The sequence below is a fragment of the Oryzias latipes genome, chromosome 9 (genome assembly GCF_002234675.1).
Source record: "Oryzias latipes chromosome 9, ASM223467v1".
NCBI classification, from domain to species: Eukaryota; Metazoa; Chordata; class Actinopteri; order Beloniformes; family Adrianichthyidae; genus Oryzias; species Oryzias latipes.
The window spans coordinates 25,916,573-25,940,441 of NC_019867.2; the positions used below are offsets into that span (position 1 = coordinate 25,916,573).

Consider the following 23,869-nt stretch of genomic DNA (forward strand, 5'->3'; position numbering starts at 1 on the left):
AATGATTTGGATAGAGTAATTCTCATAAATGCAGTTTTAATCTTAATTTTCTTTAGATATGGTCACCATCATGAGATAAATGCAACTAGAACATGTTAAAAACACCTTCTTCATTGGAGGGGGATTTTACTTTGTTAACACGTTCATTTGACTGATGCTGCTGCTGGTTGTAACATCAGCAGCTGGTTATCTGAGCAATTCGCTTAAAAAAAAAAGCCTTCCGAAAAAAATAACTTAAAAAATATGACAAACAGAGGATAGAGCCCAGTTTGAATCACATGACTAATTTTACATTGTATTTAGAAACTGAATATACTTTTGACTACACATCCATTTATTTGCAAGACCAAGTTAATGGTAACATAAAACTCAATTAATTTCTGTTTTTTAGATCTAGGACTCTAACAAAAGATGATGCAGGAAAAATATTTGGATTTATGTCTATATCTAAAGGAAAAATCCTGAAAAAAGTGTCTTCAGGGGGACTTTAAAAGCAGTTTTCTTTTCTGAGACTATTTAACTGTTAAGTATGAGAGTCAGACCTTTTTCTTCAAGAACTGCCCATTGAATTAAAATCCTTTATAGAATAATGAAATGTGACAGTTTCAGAATTTAGCAAATTATTTTCTTATCGTTCACGGACACAGCGTTTGATCACCCGGCTGACTGCAAACTCTAAGCACCCCACAGTGCATGCTTGCATTAATGTCCATTAAATTGTACAAAATGATATCATTGCCTTCAGATCGGTGCACAAATGTTCATGTTGTGATTAAGTATATTCACACAGAAGACCCCCTGACTTCAGTGATCACACGGGGACAATTCATTTTCCATGCGCCAGAGCTGTAGATAAGCCTGACGTGACGTTTTAACAGCAATTAGCTACAATTATTTTAATCCTAATTAATAACCAGGATGACGAAGAAAAAATGGTCAAACACGAAACTTGGAGAAGAGACACAATCACAAACAAAAGTGTACAATAGTAAATAGAAGAACACAAATTGTTGACTGTGGAGCTGGAAAGGTTGCATGAGGTACAACTCTATTTTATATTCAGTATATCATTATATATCATGCTATTCTTAAGCCTTTTATGGTAAACAGTATCCATGTTTATGATAGTATATTACCTTTGGCATACAAAATATTTTTTTAAATACTAGTTAATTTCCTGAGTTCTTTTTCAAGCTGGAAGTAAGTCGCCTCGATCTCTGATGCACTGGCTTTCTCTCCTTACGGGTGCCGCCCATTTCATGACATCAACCTAGAGCCATGCAGCCTCAGCAGTGTTTCTGCGTCTCGCCCACGAAAACAAACAACATCCGAACTTTTGCAAAGATGGGTGTGCATATTTTACAAATAAAGGGAAAGAGTTTTTAACCAAACACTGCTAGCTCCGCAGAAAAAGTGGGTGTATGTGCTGGCAGCGCAGAGTCTTCCTGGAAGGGGCTGTTCCTCTCTGGTCTACTTCAGCTCATGAGAATCAGCTCGTGGGTTGGGAGGGGCTAGTGCTCAGAGCACAGGTTTTTAGAGGAATACTTACAAATGTGTAAATGGATCAAAATACCATTTCTTTTTGTGAGGAATGACCATTATAATACCCAAAGAAATACACAAAAAATGGATTTTGCATGGTATATGGTAAGCTATAGCATGTATTATTTAACTTACATTTCTAAAATAATAAACATTTAAAAAAATATTTCATATTTTTTTACTTTATAGTTTAAATTACAAAAGTGAATTTTTGGTTCAGTTTTACTTGTTAGATTCAAGCTTTGTTTTCTTGTGTTGAGTGTATTTAGATTCAGTTCCTTCCGCCCAGTTAGTGTCAAACCAGGTTTTAGTTGCTGTCAAGAACTTGCGGTTCAGGCCTCAGAAATGCAGGAGACAGGGCTTAAAAGTCTAATAAATAACCCTAATCTTGACAAAAACATTTAAATTCAAACATGACAAGCTCATGAAACAAAAGAAGAAGAAAAGTGACAAAGCAGCAGATGACCTGACAAAGGTGAAGTGAGAACCAGACACTCAAATCCACTGAAGAGGACTGACTGAAGACAGCTTATTCAAATGAAACCAGGTGAGACTGTGACAGAAGTGAAACACAGCATCTAAAAAACAGAGCATGAACCAAGAAAATATACTAGTAACTCAAAAAAAAAAATCACACCAGAGGGCAAAATCAGTTTTAATCATTCACATCTTTGTGTTAGGTTCAGGCATTCTGTTAAGCTATATTCACACCCAACATGATTTGTGCGTCAGGGGCAGCCAGTTTCAGTGTTAAGTCAATATACAAATACAGTCTGGCAGCAGTGTGTTGTGGGCGCTGTGGCGCGTCACAAGCATCGCGGCATATCGAGAGTTCAGATGTCAGAACAAAAAATTTGCATTGCATCAACAAATCAGGGACTCCGCTTTGGGCCATGATGTGTTAATGATGTGATCAGAGGGTGGAGTCCAAAACCAACATGGAGGAGAATCAGATTGTTTTTTTTAACTCAACCTATTTCTTTCATTTGCATCAAGACAACATAAAAAAGGTCCTCTTTTTTGTTTTTTCCCTCCTTGGACTAAAGTTGGACAACAGTTCATCAAACTGGGTCACAGGGAGACGGAAATACTGCTGAAAGCAGTTGTCAGTCAGAAGCAGCTCTTGCAATAGATGGTGAACCTCACCATACTGGGAGAGTCTGAATGATTCCATGAATGGAAACATGAAGACGTGATTACCAATACTTTTGTAAAGCTCTCCAAAAACAAATAAACTTGATCTCCCAAAGTCATCCATGTCTTCCATGCATTGCGTATATAAGATATACAGATACAGTCAATGCTCCCATGTAGAAATGAAGTTAAAACCTTTTAACAGTAGCCCTTCCCACATGTCAAGTTCCTCAACAGATTTTCAAACAAGCACCCAGTAGGGAATTTGACTTCTAAAGACAGGCAGCGGATGTGAATTTTATGCGGGAATCACGTTTAGTGTCAAAGCTTCATTAGTCGGTGCTAGATTATCTGCTTTTTGTTTGAGGGTTCTTAGTTTTGTTAATTTGAGTTTACTTCTCAAAGCCTTAATTTGTTCCATCACAAATTCAGTGTCTTGCATCTGATTCCAACATTATCTCATTTTTATGGAACAAAAGAACTCCAGATCTCAATGTGGGGAGGTTTTTCCACTACGATAGCTTTTAAGAGTTACAATCATTGATCTGTTTTCTGTTTTTGGTCCTTTCTACTAAAAATGGTGCCTTAAAATGGAGTAAAAACAAATAATTTAGCACTTAAATGTAAATTAGACTGTGTTGTATTTGTTGCTTATTTTGGACCTTGGTCATGCAATGTTCCCGAAAAGAACTGTTGACTGTCTTTGCCTTAAAAAAGGCAAATGGTCCTGATCATTTTAGGACTTGGCAAAATGTTTTAACTTAGTCGACATGAAATGAGATTACAAAGAAAGATCAACCAAAACTTCTGCCTTTTAGCAGTCTTGAGAATGATAAGCTGCATGTGTACAATAAAGAAAGAACAGTTAATTTGACAGTCAACAAATGTGCATTCATTAAAGGGATGCTGGCAATCTAACTAGGACATATTTGACCACTTTTATCTTGAGAAAACTCTGAAAAATTCTAGGACATAGAAATAAAGCTGAAAGATTCTAATTTGAAACTAACATAACCCATGACTAAAAACAGTTGTTCTGGCATCAAACTCATGTTTATTTCAAATACATGTAAAGTCATAGTTCAGTCCTGCCATACCTGCATATGAAAGAGTTTGCAGCTTCGTAAGGACTTAGTTATCTTGCTAGGTCAAAATCTATCACAATGAAAGTGTATCAAGCACTTTTTGTGTGTTTTTACAGCTATGAGGTGTGCATTGCCTGCTATATAATTATCTTGTGCACAGCTTGTCATAATAAGAAAAAAATCGTTGACATGAAAGCATGTATATTCCTAGAGCATAACGAATTTACCGGTATTAAAGACAGACAATAAAAACAGATGAAAAAATGTTTATACTTTATCTTTAATGTCGTAATTACAAGCGTAAAAAAACATCAAATGAATGAGGATAAATTAGAAGCACATGATTTTAAAAAGCTCTAATGAAAATGCCAAAATGATAGAATAATGAAGCTTCTAATAGTTCTTCCAATCCTCAATTCACACATTTCAGAGAGTTTTGTGTGAAAAAAGCGAGAGTTGATTTTCTGCAATCAAGTTATCACGTTTGTAAAAAGACTATGGAAATCAGAGCCTTGAAAAAAAGATTTGGACTGGTAAGCAATAATTAAAACTAGTTTGAACCAAAAATGTAATACAGTGACAAGATATCAGACTTGAAGGAGTGTTGAGATCACTGGAGCAAAGGTAAATAAAAAATAAATAAAAAAACACCAGGGAAATCAAACACTAAGAGGCTTACCGGAGAGGAAAGCAAACAAGTCTACCACTGATTTCACTCTCCGAGACCAGCTCTGGGCATTCGATTTGTGGGTTAAGACATGCTATCCCTCTATCAGTCTAGACTTCCTTTTTGACAAAGTTAGTATTTTAACCTGTCCTGATGCCTGTACAACTATAGGTCTGTACCGCAGGAGCAACTTGTAATGTACTGGGCAGGTCTCTCTACTCTGCTCCCCTTCCTTTTGGTGACATTACTCTTTTTCCTAACTTTTTGTTTCAGTTTGATATAGTGGAACCACAAGAGTGCACAATCCAGTGCTTCTGAGTGCTATTTAAAAAGCGTATAAAAACAAAGTTTCAGACAAAGTTACAGAGTGATAAGCCTGACGCCAATGATTCACTCTGCTGTCCTTACAACTCAATGCTGTTCCTTCTTGTTTTGTTCCATGCGTTGAAGCTTTATTCATTTTTGAGTGCATCACTGCAAAAGATGCTGAACTTCCTGTCAATAGACTGACTAATTGTTTGTTACCAGTTCTACAACAGTTGTGTCATCAGAAAACTTGACAAAAGTTTTTAAAAGGTAGGTTGGGGTGCAGTTGTATGTGAAAGGTAAATAAAGGAGAGGGCTGAGGACAAAGCTCTGCAGTCTTTTTGTGTTTGGGATAAGAGCAGAGGAAGTATCTTGCCATGTTGTTGTCTGTTACACAGAAAGTCTTAATCTATGTGCTATCCTATGGGGTGAAGATGACCATTGACGTGTTATCCCTACCATGACAAAAGTGGATAAAGGTGAAGAGGATTTCATGTACTCCATGGAAACCAGTGAAGATCACAAATCATTGAAGAAAAAAGTTCAACGCACTGTCTAGTGGGTCTAGATCAGAGGTGGGCACTGAGGGCCGCATTCCTGCATGTTTTCCAGCATACCCTGCTCTGGCATGTTCTAATTGGATGGACACACCTGAACCAGGTAATCAGCCATGAGTAGGGCAAGACTATCTGGAAATCATGCAGACACACCGGCCCTCGAGGCCTGGAATTGCCCACCCCTGGTCTAGATGACCTCACTCCCAATGGTAAAGTGCCTATAGGATAGCACAAGGGTTAAATCCAGCAGCACAGTGATCTGCCTAAAACTAAGTATCTCAGTTTTTGGTCATTTGTGGGGAATCTTTGTGTTGAAAAGTTGACCTGAAGTCTATGAACAGCATCATAACATAGATGTTGTTCTTGTCTAGGTGAACTGTGTGGAGAGCTCTGCCAATTACATTCTCAGATTATCTATTTGCACTGTGTCTAAGCTTGCAGGAGCAAGATCCTGAAGAGGATGGTAACCACGCCTTCAGTTGAGTATCCTCCCTGTGATACGGTCAGGGTCCACTGCCCTCTTTTTGTGGCTCTGACCTGTTCTTGTGGTCGTTGTGGCCGAGTGCCTCTGTCCACTGTTGTCCAGGTTCTTTAGTTGTTGATCAAAGCAACCGAAGGAATTCTTGCATATATTCAGAGTGAGGGTCTACAGGGTGGTGTTGGTGTGGACAGTGTTCTCAAGCTGATTAGTCTTTGTACCTAGCCCTATTGATTTAGACTTTTGGTCGTTAATGCCTTGGTCACGTGTCACCAATACCGCTGTTGACCCACATGGGTGCATTTATTCCAGTTGAGGGCAATTATGACTAAAGGCATAAAGTATTCCTCAATATGCCTCCTGTACCTGCGTTCAGCCTCAGTGATGACTCTCCTGAGGTTCTTCTGTGCAGCTCTTTCAGCCAGAGAGTCTCTGGACCTAAAGATGCTCCTGCCACTTGAGTAGGACTCTAATCTTGAAGTCAAATAATGAATTTTTGTTTAGCGAACACTTTCATAAACTTAAAGAGAATATTTTCAGAACAAAAATGTATATGCAGCTAAACCTATTTCATAGACACCCTCCCCAATGACTTTTAATGCTGACAGACCTTTCCAGGGTGCACATATCCATCAGAATAGTTAATGAAAAAAGCTTTACACAAGGATTAACAATTCAAGAGCTTAAAAAAAGCAACATCTTAAGCTACGGGACCTAATTGCATTTGTAGCCTTTCATGTTATGTTGTATTCGAGATGTATTTTATTCAGCACACAGTTACGGTAATGCTGGAGTGCAGCAATCTTTTTTTTTTTTTTACAATGCCTTCAAGCATGAAGGAAATGACTGATAAAAATACTAGAGTTCCCCTGGAACAAGCCTTTAAATTTAATGTTGACAGGAAGGTAAGCAAATCCCCTTTTTCTTTTTTTAAATACACTAATGCACATCTTAAATTTAGGACGAGGGCTGTAATGCTGGTTTGAAGTTACAAACTTTGATTTTACCAAGTGACCAAAGTAAATGTTACCTATCATTACTATCTGTAACTCTCCTCCCTATATAAGGGAGAAGAAGATAAAAAGATGTGATTCATGGTGGTGTAGTGGCTAATTCCTGGTTCAAAATTTGGCTTGATCCTGCCAGGTTAGAGCTTCATGTTCTCAATGTACATTTTGTTTGCTGTAGGCAATTCTTCCTGCAGTCCAAAAACATGCTCCATAGCTTGATTGGTAACTCTAAATTATTTTTCAAGATTTGATGTTTTGCCTGTAGCCCTGCAGTCGACAGGTAACCTGGACTGGGTGTACCCCACCTTCACCTGACAGTAGCTAGGTACTCTAGTATCCCCTTGACCCTGAACAGCAATAAGTGGGTGTAGAAAGTAGATTTATTGTTTAGGGTGTACCACACCTTTGCCCCAAATTGCCTGGGATGGGCTCGAGCAAACCCTGGGACCCCGTCATGACAAGGCAGGAAAAGAAAATAGTTGATTGAGATAATGGAGAAAAAATTGACTGGGAAAGAGGGAATAGAAGTCCTGTCCAGTATTCATGGAGCAGAGTCCTACCACCTTACATTATTTCAACCCCTCAGTTTTAAGATGCTAGTCAAAGCCTTTCATCAAGAGTCCTGATTGGGCACTTTAGAAACAAAATTTCAATATCACTGCAAAAGTGTTGACACATCAGCAGCGGACACCTTTGTTCGCAATTTATAATTTTGCACCTCAGTAACTATCTAATCCCCCCCCCACTTTTTTTGGATCAATCTCTTGAACAGCCCATTAAAAAATCGATTGCTCATGTTTTTGTGTCTTATTTATGTATTATGCGCTGTCTGAGCACAACAAGCAAAACCTTTTTTTCCACACAGGGATAATTAAACCCTGTATTTTGACCTATTTGGGGCACAATGAAGCGTATGCAAACTCCAAAACATTAGACTGAGAAAAAAAATCTGTTCTGACAAAACCAGATGCTAACAAAACTCCATTTATTAGCAGCAGTGTGGTTTGTGTGCACACAAGTGTCTATAAGAATAATCAGCTTACAGAAAAACTGTGTATATTCAGTGAGGGCATGTTGAAATGTATCATTCAGATTGTCACTGAGCATCACGTTATCATCCACTCACATATGTTTCTGGTCTGTTATGAGATTTTACGTGGTTTTTTTTGTCTTTTTGTTTTAAGAATAAATTAAAAATGGACAAAATCAACTTCTTTTCTTGCATCAAAGAGGAAAATTAGATCTATTACAAAAAAAAGGAGCAAATGACTGAAGAAAGGATAAAAACTGGTTTGAAAGCTATAAAATACTCTTCCAGAATGTTTATTAAATATTATATTTTTTTTCACTGGATATTAAATTTATTTTTTCTTTCATTTCATTAAGAAAATAGCACAAGCAGACTTACCAAATGCTACACTAAAAAAGAAAATACTTTAAGATGGATATAGTGTGATGGGGAGTGTGGAAAAGAGGTGAAGAGGCGAGTGCAGGCAGGTTGGAGCGGGTGGAGGAAAGTGTCAGGAGTGTTGTGTGACAGAAGAGTGCCAGCAAGACTCAAAGGAAAGGTGTACAAGACAGTGGTGAGACCAGCTCTGCTCTATGGGTTAGAGACGGTAGCAGTGAGACCGAGACAAGAGGCTGAGATGGAGGTAGCGGAGATGAAGATGTTGAGGTTCTCCTTAGGAGTGACCAGGTTAGACAGGATAAGGAACGAGTACATCAGAGGGACGGCTCATGTTGCCTGTGTTAGGGACAAAGTCAGAGAAGCCAGACTGAGATGGTTTGGACATGTTCAGAGGAGGGATAGTGGATATATTGGTAGAAGGATGTTGGAGATGGAGCTGCCTGGCAGGAGGGCGAGAGGACGGCCAAAGAGGAGATACATGGATGTCTTAACAGAGGACATGAAGTTGGCTAATGTTAGGGTAGAAGATGTCCATGATAGAGTGAGGTGGAAAAGGATGATTCGCTGTGGCGACCCCTGATGGGAAAAGCCGAAAGAGAAAGAAGAAGAAGACTTTAAGATGGATATAGGAGGCAGACGGAGATGTCTGCAGACACCTGCTGAGCTTCCACACTTCAATTTGACAGCACAATTCGCTCACTGGCAAATGAAATGGATTATCGAGCCGTGCCGACGCGGAAACTTTTAGGAATATAGGATTGTGCTTCACCAAAATGCAGCTGCGGGAAAATATTGCCACATTTTGGTATGGCCATGCCTGCAGGTTCCTGGCTGTATGGTCATAAAGTCTCTACAAGCAAATCTAGGAATTGGAAAGGGAGTTCAGTCATTCTGAAGTGATTCTTCACTCTAACTCCTTCACACATTGAATGATGAGGAGAGGTTTAAAATCAAGCTGAGAAAGAAGATGGATTATTTAACTGATTTGCATGATTGAAGTGACTTTGTGGATGGTATAATTATAGGAGTCACATCCAGCTTCACAAAAAAAGCAGCCGCGGCTTGGCTTTTGGGTATGAATTATTTAAATGGCAATGTAAACAAAAGTTAGATGTTTGAGCTGCAATAGCAATTGGTAATGTGAAAGCTGGCCATTCCAAACACTGTAAATAAGCAGCAGCTTTAAGGCAAATCCAACTCTATACTGAGGTTTGTAAACAAAGGGCTTCTCTGGGAAATAATGTGATCAAAACCAAAACCTTCAGTTTCTGCATTTCTTACAGCACCTACATACATTTCACTGGATGATTGTTGATGCATTCAACTCCGCTACATCCTGTACCACTCCGGGACATGATTGGCCTAATCACAATCTGAAATGCCCAGTTATTCAAGGGTTAGGACTGTGCCAGATCAAAACAAGAGAAGCTGAAAGTAACTATTGTAGACATGGGTTTTGATTTTTGGACCATGTTTATTTTAAATTATGTAGTATAAACTGTGTTTGACAAATTTAAATCTGAATATTTGAAAGAGTTTTTTACAACAAGAAAAAGTTAAATTGTATCGCAGGAGTTGCCACAAAGAGTGTATGTTTTACTATTTTTTATATTTTGTATTTTGTGATTTGCTTCTTTAATACTGCTGGGTAATAAAATAAATTCTCCCAGTTTGGATGTCTTATTCAGGTTTATTCCATTGATTTTTTTGTGTTTACAAAATGTGCTTTTTTCCATTAATTAATTTTTGCAGCAGCCAAAGCTTTAGTGTGTTAAAGCAGGAAATAGTGACACAGGCAATCTCCCAAACAGGCCTCTGAGAGGCTCAGCTCTCACTGATGAATAATGCTTGGGGGAGCAGACGCTGTCTGACACCACCTGCCTGTCATTTAAACCTTGTGCTATCCTTGGCACTTTGACATTGGGAGTTGGGTCATTTTGACCCCACTAGACAGTGCGCTGAACTTTTTTGTTCAGTGATTTGTAATCTTCACTTGTGTTTTTGGGTGTTTTTAACATGTTCTTGCAGCATTTTTCTCATGATGGAGGACATATGCAAAGAAAATTAAGATAAAAACTGCGCTTCTGATTATTTTTGCATGGAATTAGGAGCACTCAGGAGCTATTTTATGTACAGCATGTTGTGGACAGACTGATGCATTTGGAAGTTACTTTGTGTTCTTGTCTATTCTTTTTTAGCCATCAGGGCTATTTTAAAATAATCTCAGCAAATCCCTAGCTGCCGTAAAGCCTTCTTACCAATTACCGGTAAATAAATAGATCCAAAGAATTTCTCTATAAAAAAGGCATCTGCTTTCATAGTGCAAGGCAGCTGATAAGAAAAGCTAGTACAATTTCTAGAAAAAGAAGGATAATGCAGAAAGGACGGATTAGCTAAATGTAGAAGTGCAACATCATATCTTTCTAATTAGAGGTATTAAGTTGAAGTGAGTATGATTTTTTTAAACAGAACCGCGCAAAGCTTTCCATCCTTTTGTTTTAAGTATCTCTATTAGAGCATAGAACAATTCCAAATGCAGAAACTTAACTTAATTTTTCGCTATATACTTGTGCTACTTTGTGATTTTTTTACAGCAAAAATATTATTGAATTCTAATGATTCTCTCTTTTTTTTTAATCCAGTTCGTTTTTCTTTCCCAATGTCAGTCGAATGTGCAACAGTCAGCCACGCCTGTAAAACTGCTATTGCCACCTCCTTTTTACAAAAGCCACCGCACAGCCACCAGCCAAATTTGCTGAAAAATTTGCATTTAGGTTGCCGCACGGTGGTATTTTGGGATACATAATTATAGAAGTTTTAGCAACTTTACCTTTTGTGTTGTTTAAGTGTTTACTCTGACCTGTAACTTGCAGCGTGCCTGTAGAAAAAAAAACATGCATGAAGATTTTCTATCTAAGGACTCATTAAGTGGTCTACAGTCTTAACATTTTGTGCAGGTCATCTGTGCGTCTCCTACAGGTTTGCACATTTTTCGCCTGCAAACAGCCTGTATCCACTCAAAAGTGCTGTTGTGACTAAGAGATTTGATGAAGACAGGAAATGCCACTGTTTCAGTGAGAATCAGCTCATACTGCTCTAGGGTTGTTGTTTTTTTATGCGTTTGTTTGATTTATAAGTTCTCAACAGACAACAGTCAAAAGTGTCCTGAATAAATCCTCGCGTTTCCCGTAAAAGAGATCAAGCAGTCAAGGAAAACAAGCCACAGCAGACAGATGACCAGCCAACCAACTGGTCATTGACCTGCTGAAGAAATCCTCTGTAACTGCGTGGAGCAATGGGAACCATGTGTGACGCACATTTTTGGATGATAAAACACTGCAACATGTCCATTAGTGAGGAATGAGCAAGATAAAGATGATGGATTTGCACAGGAAGTCGCTTCACACTAGTATTGTCAACATCCAAAGTCTAGATTTGGACATGGTCAACAAGTTACTGAACTATAAACTAGACCGGACCAGAGCATCCTGTGCAAAAATACTCCTTGATGGCTGTTAAAACACTCAGTGACATGTTTTCACCTCAGCTTTTCTTGTTGCCGTGGTGGATGTGCAGATTGAGGAACACACACCAAACCAAACAGGCGGTGTGATCAGCTGTGTCCAGGGCCACAGAGGATGTGGGCCATTGAGTGAAGAATGTTAACTCTGGTAAAATCAATAAAACACATTTTTTCTTACTCTTTGCATGAAATTAAAAGAGTTAATTAGAGCAGCTCCTTCAATGCAGACAGATCAACCCACAGCCTTGAAAAGAGCAGATCATTCATGATTCATCCACATACCAATTAGCTCTTCAGCTACAGCTCAATGTAACCACTGTTATTATGAAACACTTATGCTTGTCTGATCCTCAGCTGTTATCCTTGGCACTCTCTTTCTTTTCAGAGACTTTAGACATTCAAGTATTGGCTCTTTCTGTCCTTCTGTTGCATTTCTCAAAAACACATTGTATTGCAGTGTGTGCTGCGCCCTCACAGGTCATCCCGTATTATATATGTGTATAAGCACAGCACAGCTAAATTCTTAATATGTTGAAGCCACTTGGATGAGTGATGACACATTTAAAAAAAAGATTTTAAGTTCAGATGTCACGACTCGACTCCTAGACTTCTTTGTATGATGGTTTAGTAGATGTGTTTTATTGATAATGTGCAGATTCTGCTGCAACTATGATTTTTTTTAACAAGACGCATTTGCAGTATGACCAGATAAACCAGCGTTAGACATGTGCACATTTTAGTTTCTACAAAGATTTCAGAAACGTAAGAATTTTCCTTGCAAAACAAAAAAAAGAAACTAGCACATAATGGTAGGACATGGATGTGGAAAAACGTACAAATTAGGGAGAAGAAGAACCAAATCATCCGACAAGATAATCATTACGCTCTTGACTTATGAAACTATACACATCAACTCTCAGCTCAACTCCCAACTTTCCCAGCATCTGTGAAGAGTCCTAAACACAAAAATCAGCAAAGCAGGCATCTGTAAAGCTACGTTCACACCACCCTCAGCAATGCGCGTTCAAGCAACCACTACCACTAAAAGGAAGCATATGTTTCAGGGTCCAGCTTTCAAAACTTGTGTTGACGTGTAGCTACGCACATTTTTAAGTCAGTTTTCTGGCTCTCCAAACAAAACTCAAAACCATTGGACGTACGTTAAAAGTTAAACAATATCAAACTTTGACCAATCAGGGACTCTGATTGGTGGAGACATATGGATGGCGTTATTTTTAATTTACAGATATGCCACCTGTTTGAAAATTCAGGAGGAAAAAAGTAATAATTGCGGTTTGTGCCCAGTCAGAAGTATTTGATACCTAATTAGAGATGTAAAAGAAAAAGATTTGCAAGATGTGTACCTTATCGACATTTGGCACCAACTGTAGGGGACGGCCATGTGCTCATAAACAGTAGAAGAAGAAAAAGAAGAAGAACCTTCTCCGTGTTCAACCAGTGTGAACACCATGGCCTATATACGCGTTCAAGAACCCGCGTTTAGCCTGTCACATGACGTGTGTGTGTACCATAACACTGAGCTAAAGTGACGCAACCAACTGGTGCCAGTAAACTGTTTGCATTGCAGTAAAATTGGTTCTAGCTAACAAGCCTAAGGGGTTTTAAAAAAATACCTGAATTGCAAAAAAATAAAAATAAATGAGCTTTTCAACCTCTTCCATCCAAAGGAAACCTATTCAGGAAAACGGGTTTATTATGCCTATCAGACACCATTACCAACCTCATCCTGTTTAAAGTAAACTACAGTCCAGACAAAGTGAGTTTTATGTACAAAGTTTCCTCGCTACATCACAGTTTACGTATTGCAGTCTCGTGATTTGCAGATTTTTTTAGTGCAATTTTGGGTGTTTTTTTTTCAATGGCAGATCATGTCTGCCACATGATTAGTTGTAAAGCACTGTCAATTAATTTCTTCCGTGCTGTGTCTCCTGTTTTTTAAGAAGGTTTGAACTTTGAGAGTTTCAACAAGACAACAAGTTGGAAAATGTTCATGTCTGTCTGAGAAAAGTTTAGAAATTGTGTAGTGAGGGGTTTTACAGTAATGGAACAACTATGAGTTTAGTTCTTCGTGGGTTAATTTTGGATCGTAACTCCCCCAATAAACAATAGACTGCTGTATTTTGCTCTTGCTTCAAAATGTTGCAAATTCCCAAACGCATTAAGATTGTGTAAATGTTAGGAAAATTAACATAAAGTGACCCGATTACAAAACCAAAAGACAAACTCTTGAACTAACAGTCATAATCTTCATGTTCTCCACGTCTATAGTCAGTTGATGCAATGTTAAAAAGCTTTCGGCTTGTGTGCAGTTAGCTGCCTTTGTCAGCATGCAAACAGTGAGATCTAATAATACCCTCCTCTGAGACCTTGCTTACTAATTTCAGTTGACTGTGACGTGGCAGACAGTCTCACAGGGTGCAGACAGTAACGATGGCGGGCGAAGGGCGATGCCTTTGCTGTGCCTGGGTTTGAGCAGTTGTCTGTGTGAGCATGCATTCACAAATAGTGACATCTATTAATACCCTCCTCTGAGACCTTTTTGCAAATTCCAACAGACTGCAACAGCAGAAGACGGAGGCGGCAGCGTGCCTGCAAAGGACAACAGGTGGGATGTGACCTGGGGTCAGCTTACATCCGATGTGTCACTTTCGGCTTCAGAAGTGGAGTAAAGCGGCTTCTGTGTTTTCAGCCTGCTCACACGTGTCTTCTTACAGTGTCGTTGGAAAAGTATATCAGGCCTCCACTTACAAACAATGAAACTGCTGTTGCACATTTCATAACCGGATCTCTATGGAAAGGCCACGGCAGGCTGGCAGCAGAGTAGGATCAACAGTGCGGCTGATGAGCTGAGAGGGTGCCAACAGCAGAGCTGGGATCAGAGCTTCGTTGCTGTGTGTCTGCGCACTAGGATGCGTGTCGTGGCGTGGGCGCTTTTCTCTGTACTAGTATTTTGCACAGATTGTTGACGCTTACCTGTGTTTTCCTCTCTTGTGTGCGTGTCAGACAGCTGCGTTTTTGGGCTTTAAAAAGACATGAGATTTATTTGCAGAAGCAGTGAATATAGTGTAAAATGTGAATACAACATCTCACAACAAATATGTTAAGCCAGTTTTCTCAAAGCATACTTAAATGCTGTGTGACAGGAAAATTGTGTGGTGGTGTTGTTTTTTCCTCTCATATATTTAACTTGTGCTTTTGCACAGCAACCCATGTTTCTGCTTTGTAGGTTTTTTGTCTTTTTTTGTAAGACTGGTTCCAGTTTTCCCCTGTAACACAAACTCTTTTGTTCTATTTTAGTAACTTAAAGATACACGATATTTGGATGACCGATGACTTTTCAGTCATGACTTGGCTGACTGACCAAGGTCGTGTATTATGAAAAGCGACTGAGCCTTTTTAGTCTGTTGCATCACAGTCATTCAAAGGCTGTCAGGCAAACTCTTGGCAATTCGTCTCTGCTTTTATGCAATTTCATTTATGCTCCTATCTGAAAAAAAAAGGTTTTCGGGTTACATTTGTTAAAGATTATTTTGAAAAATAACTAGTTTAGTCAGCTGAGAGTGCAAAGTCTAATATTTTTTAACCTTTGCTTGTTAAAAGTAATGTGTTCTTCATCATTCAGACCAATTTCTTTCTAGATTTGTTATTTTTCTCAGTCAGTGTTTTGTTCATCTGCACGGTTTTAGTTATATTCTCCATTCATGTTTTTTTGTATTTAACAACAAATGAATCATATACATATTTAGCAATGCCAAAGAAAATTTGGCTGCTTTTTCTTACTTTTCAAGGAGCACAACACACTTAGCTTTCCTGTCACAATTGGATTCTTTTTTAAATCCAAAGGATTGTAACTTAACGTATCAATATATTTGTTTGCTGAGCAATATGTACAGTTACAGTACAGTTATTTAAACTAAATGATAAAAGTGACTCTGGTCTTCTCTTGGTCCCTGCAGAAAATAAAAATAAAATATTTGGCTACTTTAGGAGTTGATTGAAGAGACTTCCTGATTCACTAAATGCAGGATAAATTGCAGAGGGACAGACAGCTGGCTTTTAGAAACAGTAGAATGGCTAGCACCAATAAATAAAGGGCATTTTTCTTTTAAAACACACCGCATGAAAATGTTATAGTTTGGTTGAAAAAAAACCATTAGATTTTCACTGAGATCACGTTCTTCTTTGTATTTAAAAACAATTAAAAAAAGGTTTGCCCCACAGGCTGTTTGATTGATTAGCCGATGTCAGTGAAAACCAGTTTTATTGGAAATCAAGGATCAGAGATTCTGGCAATTTTCTTTGACTGTTGACTTGGGAAAAAAATGCATTAAACATTCATTATTCCAGCATTTGAGTCTGCAGTGGTCACAGTGCTGTGTCCTGTTTTTGCTTAATTTTCTCCTCTAAAAATGATTTGCAGTGGGAAGCTTCAGAATTAAACAGCAAATGTACAATACATTTTTTAATGCTTTTTAAAATTTGTTTTACTATTTTTCCTTCATTGAAAGTACATGCATTATTCAGTGGAGAAAACACAATAAGTGGTGACATGCCGTCAGTTTGTCAAAGACACAGCACAATAGCAGTGGCTTTCACACTGCATGCATCTTTTTCTCAACACAAACAGCATCCCACTGCAGTTGCTGTCAACTGAAAAGCAATGAACAACTTCACTTAGCTATTTGAATAGATTTTATGTGGAGAGACTCACATCTTTTCCACGTTGCAGACTTTGTATTCAGGCCAGTCAATGTAGCATAGGATCCTGCCGCCAATCTTTTCCGTGTTGGAGTAGTAGTACTGAGGAAAGGCCAGGAGCAGAGCCAGAGCCCAGATCACTGCAACCACCACCTTAGTCTCTGTAGACGACATGCGCTGCTGCAGGGGGTGGATAATGGCCATGTACCTGTGGAAATAACGTTAGTTAAAAAATTGTATCCAAAACACGCTAAGACTTAACCACAAGCTTGTCTTATGGCTTATAACATCAACCTCAAAGGTCACTAGTGCAACATGCTTTTAATATCAATTTGTAATATCTTTTGATATGCTGCAATGTTTTTTTGAGTGTTTTTAACGTGCTCTTACGGCAGTTTTCTCCTGATGAAGGACATGTACAAGAAAATTCAGCTTAAAATTGCATTTCTGAGTATTTCTTTATTCAAATAGTCGTGAATCAGCAGCAGAAGAAAGAAGAAAAAAAATGCCGTTTGAAAAAGATTGTAGCAGTGATGTAGAAGTTACAACAGCTCCGTTCTGATGCCTCTACTTGTAAACAAATAGATCCATGTACGTCTGTAAGCTAGCAGAGGACCATGTAAACACATGGATGATGGGAAACATGTGGTCCCACCAACAGTCCCGCCAATAACTCAGAGGTGGGTTTCTGATGAACTTCTGCTGCTCTGCAGAAACTATGACCTAGAAAACGACAAGTTTTTGATTTAGGCAAAAAAAAAAAAAAAAAAATCATAGTTTTAAGGCTACGACGTAGTTTTAAGGCTACCAAAAAAAAGAAAAAAAGAAAACTACAAGATTTTAAGTCGTAAATTTACTAGATTTTTTCTCATAAATTTATGAGATTTTGAGTCGAAGTGAGCATACAGTGCAGCAGCAAGTGAACGCCGCGCAGCAGCAGAGCAGACCGACTAAACTCAGTTGAACAGGTGAGCTGAATGTTTATTGATAATGTTCCAAATGTTTGGAAGCTCATTTGTTTGATTTACGATTTATTAATGTTTTATTTATTGATGGGTGGTTTGCAGGATCTCTGCAGCCCGATGAAGCCATCGGTATCCCTGCAGCTGTCCACTTCAATCCTTTCTTCCTCCATTAAAGACAAGATCTCTACGTCTGTGTGATGCTTCCGTCTGAGGAGGAGCACTTTTTTTGTGGCATTTTTTACGTAGTAATGCTAATGCAAATTACTATTTTCATTCCTCTTTATTGTTTTATGTTGAAATGGGACGTTTCATCTGGAGGAGTGGGCATATTTAACACTGTTTACTTCTGCATTGGTGTTCGGATGACAGGTTCATGACGCAAGGTGACAAATGAACTTTAGGTCATGTGAATGAAAAGGAAAATAAAGATCCTCCACACCCAAATGTCTCTGAGGTCCTTATTTTACATATAAAACTCCGCCTTACCGACACCGAACCCTGGAAAGCCGGCTCCACTGATAATAATCTGATTTTGAATCGCCAAAGATTTTGAGTCGCAAAAAAAGCTTCACAAAAGGCTCCACATATTTCACCTTTAAGCTGGGCTCCGATAAATGGAAAACTTTGGTGTTTTCCTCGTTGATCTATGACTTTTTACTCGTAAATTAAAAAAAAATATTTGTTATAGCTTTCCCCAAAATAGGTTTGGGCAAAGTGAGTGGTCCACATCATGAAACATAATGGTCCCTGAATTTGAGTTTTAATAATAAGTTGCATTTTAAAAAAAGATTGTAGAAATTCAAAAAAAAAAACAACTATCTCACACAGCATTTGAGTATTCTCTTCTCCCTCATATAATCAGATAAATTATGTCAAGTATGAATAAATTCAGTCAATTACGTTCAGTGAGCCTCTCAAGAAAAAATGCAAGAACCATTTTTCATGTACAAAATCTCAATATAGGAAAAAAGGACAATGGATGCTTCATTTTCTTTTAGATTTTCTCACTTTAGACATGTTTTAAATATATGTTTAATTAAATGTATAAATATATTTGACAACAGCACTTTACAAAAAATGTTGATTAATTTAGCACAATATCTTAGCATAATAACTTTGCAAGCAAAGTTTACCAATCAAACTCCTGCTGAGAAAGAAAGAGGCCTGCTTAAAGGTTTAATCCGACTAATCACCCAACTCAATTGGTTAAATTGAAGTTTTTCCTAAAAACACATCAGACACACACAGGAGGTCTAAAAAAATCAAAAACTCCCTGCAGCCTGTTGAAATACAGAGGTCATAGTTTTAGTTTCACTTTAGCGCTGCTGCAAATGACTCTGACACTCACGATGCTTTCTTACAGCTCAGATGAGTCATTGTGAGGCTGTTGATGTCAGAATCAAACACACACCTGCAGCGAGCTGCTCAAATCATGGACTCTCCTGCTGGCATCCAAGCACTCTTTTTGGATGCAACAGCTTCTAAGAGCAGCACAACAAGAAGTTAAAGGTCAAGTCGGTGCAGGGAAGGAGAAGTAAAACCTTAACAACAGTGTCAATGTAGTATTACAAGGCAATAGAAATGGGAGTCAGTCAAGATATAATTCTGACTCATTTAATTCAATAAAAGCCTGGGTACCTGTGTTTCCTCCGATCCCTCTTTTATTCCTTCATTTGACTTTTTTAATTCAAATCTGACAAATAGTAATAGCTGTTTATATCTGTCCCAAGAACAGGCAGATGGCTGGATCCAAGTGCAGCAGGTTTATTAGCTTAGCTAAAAGTCCACAAAGCTAAATAAGGGTCAGGCAGGAGTCGATAACAGGGATAAGTTCATCAGAGAAGAGACAGGTTGGTCAAAATACAGACGAAGGTTGGGGCAGGCAGCAGGCAAACATAGTCAGGGTCAAAAGACAGAAGATTGGGTCCAGATAAAACACTCTGTAAGGAAGGCAGAGTGACACAAACAATACTTCACATTGAGCAGAGCTCAGTGCAGACTTTAAGTATGCTGTGGTTGATAGAGTGAATGAGAGTCAGGTGTGTGGAATCCAGGAGATGTGGTTAGAACTCAGTCCAGTCAAACCCGTCGAAAGACAGAACGAAAGAACCAGTCCCGCTGGTGACCAGAGGTGGAGACAGAGATCTGACTTCTGACAATATCTCAACTTCCTGTTTGGAACACCAGGGGGAGGGGTCACTCAGTCCAGTTCTCATGTACAGTCTATATCTATATTTATTTATATATTGTATGTATTTCACAACTACAGTATCTACAGCCACAACGTGATTCTCCTTTAATCTTAAATGCTATTTTTGCTAAGTACCTTTTTTTAACTAACTGATTTTGATAAGTAGAATATGTTTATCTAACAAATCTGCATTTGGCTTCCGCTGCTGTTAGTCTTTCCATAAATCAACATTGTTTTAAAATGTTAGAAATCTTAAAACATTTGTGGGCTTCATTGTTCTGATGCAATTGACATGCTGATCCAGATTGAGGTGCCAAACGGATGCTATGTCAGGTCAGTGGAGTGTCAGGGCAGGTCAGAGGCTGGGATTCCAAGAGAACCATGAACAGAATGATCCCAAATATGCAGTATAATTATATCCCCATTGTTTCATGAGTAAGACAGCCTCCTGAACTGTGATGAAGTGATCGCGGTCCTTAGCTTGTTCCCAGCAGATTGCAGAGCGGAGCCCAGGTAAAGTCACAGTCCTGTTCCATCGAGAAGAAAATCTGGTGTGGAGTCCTAAGCTTTATGAAAAGTCATCATGTGATTCACTTCCCTTCCTGTGGCAACACCCTCCAGAATTAGCCGACTGCAAACATTGAATGAACTCAACATGGTGAGAATCCATCCATAATCTAAAACCAGCTAAAGCGCTTTCAGGGTCACAGGGATGCTGGAGCCTATCCCAGCTACTGTTAGGCAAAAAGCGGGCTACACCTTGAACAGGTCTCCAGTTCATTGCAGAACACAATTCAGATGAGAAATTTTAGAATCACCAGTTAACCTATGAAAAATGTTTTGAACCGTAGGAGGAAACTGGAGTGCACAGAGGAAACCCACACATGCTTGAGGAGAACATGCAAACGCCACGCAGCTGGGTTTCAAACCAGGGGATTCTCATATGAGGTGAGAGTGCTAACCACTACACCACAGTGCAACCTCCATGTTGACGAGGTCCAGTGGTTTTTGGAACCCAGAAAACGAAAAAATTTAAGTTGTACAACGGAAATATCTTGAGGGTAGCAAATATTAACACCTAGGTTTTAGTTTTTGTCTTTTTATCTTTGTGAAATTCAAAGAGTATATCTTGGACTTCCTGCATTGAATTATACAGTAATCATTATTTATCATGGGGGTTATGTTCTAACAGTAACCCGTGATAGATTAAGTCAAAGTAGGATTACAAATGTTTTACAAAAACCCTTACTAGACACTTCATGTACTTTTCTCTGACACACATGAACATTTTCTCACTTTTCTCAAAGTTAAAAATGTGGTAGAAAAATGAGTTCAGTATAATAGAATGACAACAAAGATTTGCTCGAGATCAAAAACATGTGCTAATTTGGTGAACTGAACGCATTATGTGCAGGTGACACGGCACAGAGATTGATTGACAAGTCAAAAGCCAAACAGGACGCAGAACACAAGACCCAGCTTAAAATGAAATAATACATGAATAAAGGAATTCAAAATTGAACCAAAAAATCCACAAAAAAGCGAGACCGCAAAAGGGAAACTGCGATGGCGAGGGACTGCTGTACATCATATAACTAGGTTCTTTTTGACTCAATCAGTATTAAGTCGTCTTTTAATCTTCTTCCACTGTTTTTGCAATATTATGTGTTGCGCAAAGCATCTGACTGATCACGTGATATGGATTGAACAGCTGAGCGTGCTGCGTCATTTATTTAATGGCGAAGCACGCACTTCATTCAGGAAAAGCACCGGCGAGACACAAGCCTTGTCAGTCCGTGCATAAAGCTTGTTTCGTACCTGTGTGCAATTGAGTGGTCCATATTAATTTGTTGAAGAGGCAGCCGGTAAGAAAAGACTTTATCCAAGCGCTAAAATTGCGCGATCACTTGTTTCCTTGTTTGTTTGGTGTGTTGTGGGACCGGAGTGTGCACTCCGCAAATGTTTGTGTGTACTTCAGGTACCAGTGGGAATTTTCCGCATTAAGGATTAGATGTTTATTTCGTCGGTGTGCTTTGTAACTTCTGTAAATTTACACTGGGAAGTTCTTTATGAATGTGAATTTTTGCTAAATAATGAGATTTTAAAGTAATTCTTGAATAAATTTGGAATTAATACATGAACTTAAATAAGAATGTTATTAAAGTAAATGAGTAATGTTGCTAATTAACTGAGGCACTTTAAATTGCATAAATGTTTGTTGTTAATGTGTATGTTGAATTTTGTAATATTTATTACTGTTATTGTGTGTGTTTAAGGTTTTTACCTATTGATTGCTGCCAGATCAAATGGAAATAAATTAAAGTTTGGAAATTGATCTCAAGTGGCAGTCTGAGTAAATCGATCTTCAACGTTGGACACTCAGCCCTTTTCAAGTGTGGGAAAAGTACACAAAAAAGTATAAACACTTGACATTATGCACTTTATGCTTCCATGAAAATAACATTTTTTCTTTTCTAATAGATAATTTGCTGTTTTGTTCAGATAATCTTAATTTATCGCTGTGCACAATTCTCAAATTCTACAGCAAGAATAACAATTTGGCTGATGTAAATCCCTGAGATTATCAAAACTTTTTTGGTCTAATCTGTTTATAAAATATTAATATTTTACACAAAGGATTGTCTACAATGGCATTATAGTTAACAACCAAAGTACACGATCAATGCCGATCTGGCTGTTTTATTGTTTATTGTGGTGTAACTATCTCTGCACACATTGGTTAGATTTAATACCCCACACAGAGAATGATCCACACTCCCAAAGTAATACGCTGCTGGAAAAAGCCTTTCTACAAACTATAAAGAGCTAGTTTGTGGATTCTGTCTGTGCCAAAAACACAGCCAACACAGCGAGTGTTTCATTTTTCATGGATTTGCTGGTGAAGAGCTGTGCTCTACCATGTTCCCCTCCCTTTCATTTTGCTTTTTGGAACACTCACCTTTGAAACCATACACTTCAAAAACCTGTCTGTGGGCAATTTTTGATTGCACTCTGTATGGTAAGCCATCACGACAAGAAAGCAGTACATGGAAGCGGGGCTGAATCTGGTGGGTAACAGATACCTCCAATTATTCCCAAATAGAATCTAAACTGCCATGACAATGCAGTGGCTTTGTGTCAACACCGTGTGGCTGCTGCCCTGTTTTCCTGAGATGTTAGTGATTAAGGAGAAAGCAGCAATGAGGACAGCTGCCTGCTGCCATGCTTGCAAGGGATTTATTTTCTCTTTCAAATTCCATTTATCAATAAACTCGAGTAATTTAACTGTGAACGTGTTTCTTGAGCTTCACTGTATTTCTTAGTTTTGGAATTATGTAAGGTTTAATGCAGTGGTCTGTGTTGGAAAAAAACTGTTTCCATCTACATTTAACCACAGAGTGTTCTATTGCATCCTTTATGTTTCTAAATCACTCCGTCCTCAAGGTGCATGTACCCCACTGCACACTGATCAGAAATGTTTTGCTCCAGTTTTTTATCTCCTGCATAAGTGTAGGCGTTATTTGGTTTCGTGATTCTATTCCACAACAAATTGAAGCTATCAGTCATGTAGTTTTGAGCCAGATTCCAGCTAGGATGAGAAAAACAAAGATGTACATGGATCTATTTGTCTGCCAGTGGATGCATCAGAATGGAGCAAAGCAGGGAGCTTGTCGTTTGTAGCTTATCCGTAACAGCTACAATCTTTTTCCAACTGCATTTTTTTTGTCTGATTAACAAAAAGTTAAAAAAATAAATACACAGAAATGCCATTATACCTCCTATATTACCTCCTATTTTACCTGCAGCACACACACAGCACTCCCACACCTCCATACATGGGTGGGGTCGGGGGGGGGGCCGGTCTTCACCCGCCTGGTCCTCTCAGGGCGGCCGGGCTTATGGGTATCCTGTCGGCTGCGGGAATGGTCGGGCATACGGCGCTGGGGGTCGGCCGGCTGGGGGGGGGTTACTGCGTGGCGGTGGGGGTGGGGGGGGGTAACCAGATGATTGTGAGTATGTGTGCGTGAGTGCATGGGTAGGACGGCCCTGGGGGCTGGCTCGCTGGGACCCTCTGGGGCTTTCCCTCCCCATCACAGAGAGGGGAGGGCACTGAGAGGGTTGGGGAGGGGGGCTCAGATATTATGGCGGGGGGGGGGGTTGTAGTGTGTAGGGTTGTAGGGTTATGGGGGGTGGCTGTGGGTGCGTGGCGATCCCTGGGTTGCTTAGGTCGCGTGCCTGGGCTGGCTTGCAGAGACGGGGCGCCGGTCGGGGGGTGTCCGGTTC

At 39.0% G+C, this 23,869-nt stretch overlaps 1 protein-coding gene across 1 annotated transcript in view; it reads right to left on the reverse strand.

The window, feature by feature from the left end:
• tacr1a (substance-P receptor-like) overlaps window positions 1-23,869 on the reverse strand; it is a 58,179-nt gene that overhangs the window by 7,925 nt on the left and 26,385 nt on the right. Inside the window, exon 2 of the mRNA NM_001278897.1 lies at window positions 16,443-16,637. Within this exon, the coding sequence (NP_001265826.1) occupies window positions 16,443-16,637 (195 nt within the window). The remainder of the gene's footprint in view (window positions 1-16,442; window positions 16,638-23,869) is intronic.